Genomic DNA, 7,485 nt, shown 5'->3' with positions numbered 1-7,485 from the left:
TATTTAACAAGGTAGTATTTAACAAGGTAGTATTTAACAAGGTAGTAATTAACAAGGTAGTATTTAACAAGGTAGTAATTAACAAGGTAGTATTTATTAACAAGGTAGTATTGAACAAGGTAGTATTGAACAAGGTAGTATTTAACAAGGTAGTAATTAACAAGGTAGTATTTAAAAAGGTAGTATTTAACAAGGTAGTATTTAACAAGGTAGTATTGAACAAGGTAGTATTGAACAAGGTAGTATTGAACAAGGTAGTATTTATTAACAAGGTAGTATTGAACAAGGTAGTATTGAACAAGGTAGTATTTAACAAGGTAGTAATTAACAAGGTAGTTGTCATGGGAACCAAAACGCATATTAATCATCTTCTTATTTTAATTAAAGAAAAAACACTTAAACAAAAAATAAACAAACGACAAAAAACCCCAGTCCAGTAAGAAGGTGCTCAGACGATACTATAGAACAACCACCCACAAACACACAACTAAATATGGCCTCCAATTAGAGACAACGACAACCAGCTGCCTCTAATTGGAGGTCATTACCAAAAAAACCCCAGTCCAGTAAGAAGGTGCTCAGACGATACTATAGAACAACCACCCACAAACACACAACTAAATATGGCATCCAATTAGAGACAACGACAACCAGCTGCCTCTAATTGGAGGTCATTACCAAAAAAAAAACCAGTCCAGTAAGAAGGTGCTCAGACGATACTATAGAACAACCACCCACAAACACACAACTAAATATGGCCTCCAATTAGAGACAACGACAACCAGCTGCCTCTAATTGGAGGTCATTACCAAAAAAAAAACCAGTCCAGTAAGAAGGTGCTCAGACGATACTATAGAACAACCACCCACAAACACACAACTAAATATGGCCTCCAATTAGAGACAACGACAACCAGCTGCCTCTAATTGGAGGTCATTACCAAAAAAACCCAGTCCAGTAAGAAGGTGCTCAGACGATACTATAGAACAACCACCCACAAACACACAACTAAATATGGCCTCCAATTAGAGACAACGACAACCAGCTGCCTCTAATTGGAGGTCATTACCAAAAACCCCAGTCCAGTAAGAAGGTGCTCAGACGATACTATAGAACAACCACCCACAAACACACAACTAAATATGGCCTCCAATTAGAGACAACGACAACCAGCTGCCTCTAATTGGAGGTCATTACCAAAAAAAACCCAGTCCAGTAAGAAGGTGCTCAGACGATACTATAGAACAACCACCCACAAACACACAACTAAATATGGCCTCCAATTAGAGACAACGACAACCAGCTGCCTCTAATTGGAGGTCATTACCAAAAAACCCAACATAGAAATAGAAAAACTAGATAAACACATAGAAATAGAAAATATAGAACATAAATCAAAAAACCCAAACCACACAAAACAAACCCCCCCTGCCACGCCCTGACCAAACTACAATAATAAATAACCCCCTTTTTTTACTGGTCAGGACGTGACAAAGACTCAGGATTGAATTGAGAGAGAGAGAGAGAGAGAGAGAGAGAGAGAGAGAGAGAGAGCTGTAATAACAGCAGCTGACTGACAACAGATTAGGACAGTGGCTTTAATACATTACGACCCCTGGATCCAGGACCTTTTCTCACACACCTTCATTCACTGAACTAAGATATAAAGGCAACGTGTGACAGTTTTCTAAAGATTTTCACCGAGCTGCAGTTCATAGAAGGAAATCAGTCAATTCAAATAAATTCATTAGGCCCCTAGTCTATGGATTTCACAGGACTGGGAAGTGGTGCAGCCATAGGGTGAGCCTGGGAGGGTATAGGCCCACCCAATGGGGAGCCAGATCCAGCCAATCAGAATGAGTTTTTCTACTCGAAAAAAAAGGGCTTTATTACAGACAGAAATATTCCTCAGCACCTCCCCCCCTCTCCCCTCTCAGACGATCCCGCAGGTGAAGAAGCCGGATGTGGAGATCCTGGGTGGTTATACCTGGTCTGCGGTTGTGAGGCCGGTTGGACGTACTGCCAAATTCTGTAAAACGAAGTTGGAGGCGGCTTATGGTAGAGAAATTAACCTTCAATTCTCTGGCAACAATTCTGGTGGACATTCCCGCAGTCAGCGTGCCAATTGCACGCTCCCTCAAAAACTTGAGACATCTGTGGCCATTGTGTTGTTGTGACAAAACTGCACATTTTAGAGCGGCCTTTTATTGTCCCCCAGCACAAGGTGCACCTGTGTAATGATCATGCTGTTTAAAGTACAAAAGGGAAAATAAATAAACATAAATATGGGTTGTATTTACAATGGTGTTTGTTCTTCACTGGTTGACCTTTTCTTGTGGCAACAGGCCACAAATATTGCTGCTGTGATGTCACACTGTGGTATTTCACCCAGTAGATATGGGAGTTTATCAAAATTAGGTTTGTTTTCTAATTCTTTGTGGATCTGTGTAATCTGAGGGAAATATGTGTCTCTAATATGGTCATACATTTGGGCAGGAGGTTAGGAAGTGCAGCTCAATTTCCACCTCATTTTGTGGGCAGTGTTGCACATAGCCTGTCTTCTCTTGAAAGCCAGGTCTGCCTACGGCGGCCTTTCTCAATAGCAAGGCTGTACAAAGTCAAAGATTTCCTTAAGTTTGGGTCAGTCACAGTGGTCAGTTATTCTGCCACTGTGTCCTCTCTGTTTAGGGACAAACAGCATTCTAGTTTGCTCTGTTTTTTTGTTGATTCTTTCAAATGTGTAAAAAATTATCTTTTTGTTTTCTCATGATTTGGTTTGGTCTAATTGTGTTGCAGTCCTGGGGCTCTGTGGGGTCTGTTTGTGTTGCTGTCCTGGGGCTCTGTGGGGTCTGTTTGTGTTGCTGTCCTGGGGCTCTGTGGGCTCTGTTTGTGTTGCTGTCCTGGGGCTCTGTGGGGTCTGTTTGTGTTGCTGTCCTGGGGCTCTGTGGGGTCTGTTTGTGTTGCTGTCCTGGGGCTCTGTGGGGTCTGTTTGTGTTGCTGTCCTGGGGCTCTGTGGGGTCTGTTTGTGTTGCTGTCCTGGGGCTCTGTGGGGTCTGTTTGTGTTGCTGTCCTGGGGCTCTGTGGGGTCTGTTTGTGTTGCTGTCCTGGGGCTCTGTGGGGTCTGTTTGTGTTGCTGTCCTGGGGCTCTGTGGGGTGTGTTTGTGTTGCTGTCCTGGGGCTCTGTGGGGTCTGTTTGTGTTTCTGTCCTGGGGCTCTGTGGGGTCTGTTTGTGTTGCTGTCCTGGGGCTCTGTGGGCTCTGTTTGTGTTGCTGTCCTGGGGCTCTGTGGGGTCTGTTTGTGTTGCTGTCCTGGGGCTCTGTGGGGTCTGTTTGCGTTTCTTTCTCTCTCTCTCCAGGTGACTGGTGGTTCTTACCCATATTCTATACAGGTTTATTTTTTAATGGGTTTTTTTTTTCTCTGGGAAGTGGTTTAACTTCAGAATGGACCCGGGGTACTGAGAATAAATAATAATTGATTCACGTGATAAAAACAGAAGAATAAAAGGTGTTTAGGTGTAATGACTGTGGAGGAGATTTAGAGTTTTATTCTGGAATAATGACGACATCACCTTCGAAGACTGCAGAAGAGGAGAGGGGGTAGGAGAGGGAGGAGAGGAGGGATGTAGGAGAGGGGGGAGGGAGGAGAGGGAGGGAGGGAGGGAGGAGAGGAAAGGAAAGGAGGAGGGAGGAGAGGAAAGGAGGGAGCGGGGGAGAGGAAAGGAGGGAGGAGGGAGGAGAAAAAAGGAGGGAGGAGGGAGGAGAGGAATGGAGGGAGGAGAGGAAAGGAGCAGAGGGAGGAGAGTGGAGGGGAGAGGAGGGAGAGGAGGGACGGCAGGATGGGGATGAAGAGGGGAGAGGAGGGAGAGGAGGGAGAGGAGGGAGAGGAGGGACGGCAGGACGGGGATGAAGAGGGGAGAGGAGGGAGAGGAGGGAGAGGAGGGGAGAGGAGGGAGAGGAGGGACGGCAGGATGGGATGAAGAGGGGAGAGGAGGGAGAGGAGGGACGGCAGGACGGGGATGAAGAGGGGAGAGGAGGGAGAGGAGGGACGGCAGGACGGGGATGAAGAGGGGAGAGGAAGGAGAGGAGGGAGAGGAGGGACGGCAGGATGGGGATGAAGAGGGGAGATCACAGGATTCTTTGAAATACTTTACACAGCAGCCGCCAAGAACCGTTGGCTCAGCTCGCCTTCTTCACTCCAGAGCTAAATTACATTAAAGGGAGAGAAAAACACGTGAAGTGGATAATTATAATGATTAGATACACTAAATAACAGGACACTTTATACCATCCTTTAAAAGGATGGGCGAGGGCTGGAAGGATGGGGCGAGGGCTGGAAGGAGGGGCGAGGGCTGGAAGGAGGGGCGAGGGCTGGAAGGAGGGGCGAGGGCTGGAAGGATGGGGCGAGGGCTGGAAGGAGAGGCGAGGGCTGGAAGGAGGGCGAGGGCTGGAAGGAGGGGCGAGGGCTGGAAGGAAGGGCGAGGGCTGGAAGGAGGGGCGAGGGCTGGAAGGATGGGGCGAGGGCTGGAAGGAGGGGCGAGGGCTGGAAGGAGGGTCGAGGGCTGGAAGGAGGGGCGAGGGTTGGAAGGAAGGGCGAGGGCTGGAAGGAGGGGCGAGGGCTGGAAGGATGGGGCGAGGGCTGGAAGGATGGGGCGAGGGGCTGGAAGGAGGGGCGAGGGCTGGAAGGAGGGCGAGGGTTGGAAGGAAGGGCGAGGGCTGGAAGGAGGGGCGAGGGCTGGAAGGAGGGGCGAGGCTGGAAGGAGGGGCGAGGGCTGGAAGGATGGGGCGAGGGGCTGGAAGGAGGGGCGAGGGTTGGAAGGAAGGGCGAGGGCTGGAAGGAGGGGCGAGGGCTGGAAGGATGGGGCGAGGGCTGGAAGGATGGGGCGAGGGGCTGGAAGGAGGGGCGAGGGCTGGAAGGAGGGGCGAGGGCTGGAAGGAGGGGCGAGGGGCTGGAAGGATGGGGCGAGGGCTGGAAGGAGGGATGAGGGCTGGAAGGATGGGCGAGGGCTGGAAGGATGGGGCGAGGGCTGGAAGGAGGGGCGAGGGCTGGAAGGATGGGCGAGGGCTGGAAGGATGGGCGAGGGCTGGAAGGATGGGCGAGGGCTGGAAGGAGGGGCGAGGGTTGGAAGGAAGGGCGAGGCGAGGGCTGGAAGGAGGGGCGAGGTTTGGAAGGAAGGGCGAGGGCTGGAAGGAGGGCGAGGCTGGAAAGAGGGGCGTGGGCTGGAAGGATGGAGTGAGGGTTGGAAGGAGGGGCGAGGGTTGGAAGGAGGGGCGAGGGCTGGAAGGATGGGGCGAGGGTTCGAAGGAGGGGCGAGGGTTGGAAGGAAGGGCGAGGGCTGGAAGGAGGGGCGAGGGCTGGAAGGAGGGGCGAGGGCTGGAAGGATGGGGCGAGGGCTGGAAGGAGGGGCGAGGGCTGGAAGGATGGGCGAGGGCTGGAAGGAAGGGTGAGGGCTGGAAGGAGGGGCGAGGGCTGGAAGGATGGGGCGAGGGCTGGAAGGAGGGGCGAGGGCTGGAAGGAGGGTCGAGGGCTGGAAGGAGGGGCGAGGGCTGGAAGGATGGGGCGAGGGCTGGAAGGATGGGGCGAGGGCTGGAAGGATGGGGCGAGGGCTGGAAGGAGGGGCGAGGGCTGGAAGGAGGGGCGAGGGGCTGGAAGGAGGGGCGAGGGCTGGAAGGATGGGGCGAGGGCTGGAAGGAGGGATGAGGGCTGGAAGGATGGGCGAGGGCTGGAAGGATGGGGCGAGGGCTGGAAGGAGGGGCGAGGGCTGGAAGGAAGGGCGAGGGCTGGAAGGATGGGCGAGGGCTGGAAGGAGGGGCGAGGGTTGGAAGGAAGGGCGAGGGCTGGAAGGAGGGCGAGGGCTGGAAGGAGGGGCGAGGGCTGGAAGGATGGGGCGAGGGCTGGAAGGAGGGATGAGGGCTGGAAGGATGGGCGAGGGCTGGAAGGATGGGGCGAGGGCTGGAAGGAGGGGCGAGGGCTGGAAGGATGGGCGAGGGCTGGAAGGATGGGCGAGGGCTGGAAGGAGGGGCGAGGGTTGGAAGGAAGGGGCGAGGGCTGGAAGGAGGGGCGAGGGTTGGAAGGAAGGGCGAGGGCTGGAAGGAGGGGCGAGGGCTGGAAAGAGTAACAAACGTGTCAAAATGTGCCAACTGTAGAATGTGTGGAGAATATTCAGCGTTGGGGAATATTGCTGGCCGCTGCATTTACATTGAACGCGGCCCGGTATTTGTTTATCTTCTCATTAATCCCAAACCTTTTCTTTATCTCCAAGCCTTACAACAATACAGCCTTTGGGAACCAATAAACGGAAAGGTTTGATTTCCTTCCAGCCGAGCCAAAGACCACAGGAATTTTCTCCAGAGAGCAAAGGGGTCGGGGGGACGAGGCAGGGTGAGGGTACCGGGGTCACGAGGAGTCACACAGCATCCCGATCGGAGAGGCCAGGGAGAGAGGGGAGAGGTGGTACGATGGGGGAGTTGGGGAGAGAGGGAGAGAGAGGGACAGACCAGAGGATTGTTTACACTCAAGGCGTTCCCACTATATCTGTGCCGCTACGGAGCAGCCAGTCAGGGAGGCGAACCATAACAGGTAAGAAGAACAGGCTGAGTAAAATAACATGGACACTATCAAAGACCCTGACGGCGAAGGGTCAAACCACTCCCAGGGCGTTCTGACAGCCGGGAGGATCCAGGGGGACAGGGGACGGGATGGAGAGTCCGGGGGACGGGGACGGGATGGAGGGTCCGGGGGGACGGGGACCGGGATGGAGGGTCCGGGGGCCCGGGGACGGGATGGAGGGTCCGGGGCCCGGGGGACGGGATGGGGAGACCGGGGGGACGGGATGGAGAGTCCGGGGGTCCGGGGGCCCAGGGGACGGGATGGAGAGTCCGGGGGGACGGGATGGAGGGTACGGGGGCCCGGGGGAAGAAATGGAGGGTCCGGGGGCCCCGGGGGATGGGATGGAGGGTTCCGGGGGCCCGGGGAAACTCAGGAAGGAGATGAAGGGAAACGAACCCTGGGGAACTTTCCTCTCTAAACATCACAAACTCACCGAGATGCCATCTCTCCTCTCCCTCCCAAACCCCGTGGTGTTGGGGCTCGGGCTCTACATAACGTTTCATCTAGCTGGGACCCTGGACAAGGAGATCAACACCCTGCTGAGAGGACCTGATTGAGACCAGGGTCGCATCAAAACATTACCTCATGGCTGGGCCGGCAGGCTGTGATTGGCTGTGCCGGCGCGGGCCTCAGAGATGAGAGGGCTGTATCATTTGCTCGGGGACGGCGCGGGCCTCAGAGATGGAGGGCTGTAGGATTTGCTCGGGCCTCAGAGATGGAGGGCTGTAGGATTTGCTCGGGCCTCAGAGATGGAGGGCTGTAGGATTTGCTCGGGCCTCAGAGATGGAGGGCTGTATGATTTGCTCGGGCCTCAGAGATGGAGGGCTGTAGGATTTGCTCGGGCCTCAGAGATGGAGGGCTGTATGATTTGCTCGGGCC

The 7,485-nt window shown here is 54.0% G+C and overlaps 1 protein-coding gene across 1 annotated transcript; it reads right to left on the bottom strand.

The window, feature by feature from the left end:
* Positions 1-4,290: 4,290 nt before the first annotated feature.
* LOC123740032 (vegetative cell wall protein gp1-like) lies at positions 4,291-6,571 on the bottom strand. The gene is made up of 2 exons (XM_045713964.1): positions 6,527-6,571; positions 4,291-6,102 (listed from the first exon to the last, which is right to left on the bottom strand). The coding sequence occupies exons 1-2, from the start codon at positions 6,569-6,571 to the stop codon at positions 4,291-4,293; spliced, it is 1,857 nt and encodes a 618-aa protein (XP_045569920.1).
* Positions 6,572-7,485: the final 914 nt, after the last annotated feature.

This window comes from Salmo salar, unplaced genomic scaffold, assembly GCF_905237065.1.
Source record: "Salmo salar unplaced genomic scaffold, Ssal_v3.1, whole genome shotgun sequence".
Taxonomy (NCBI): Eukaryota; Metazoa; Chordata; class Actinopteri; order Salmoniformes; family Salmonidae; genus Salmo; species Salmo salar.
The sequence above is the reverse complement of the archived record's forward strand: the minus strand, read 5'-3'. Positions and strand labels throughout refer to the sequence as shown.

What these genes read in the sequence shown, in the direction of transcription:
- LOC123740032 (XM_045713964.1), bottom strand. Translation starts at nt 6,571, where the DNA reads ATGGTTCGCCTCCCTGACTGGCTGCTCCGTAGCGGCACAGATATA. An exon ending in TCCGTAGCGGCACAGATATA is followed by an intron (nt 6,103 to 6,526) that starts GTGGGAACGCCT and finishes TACTCTTTCCAG; the next exon opens with CCCTCGCCCCTCCTTCCAGC.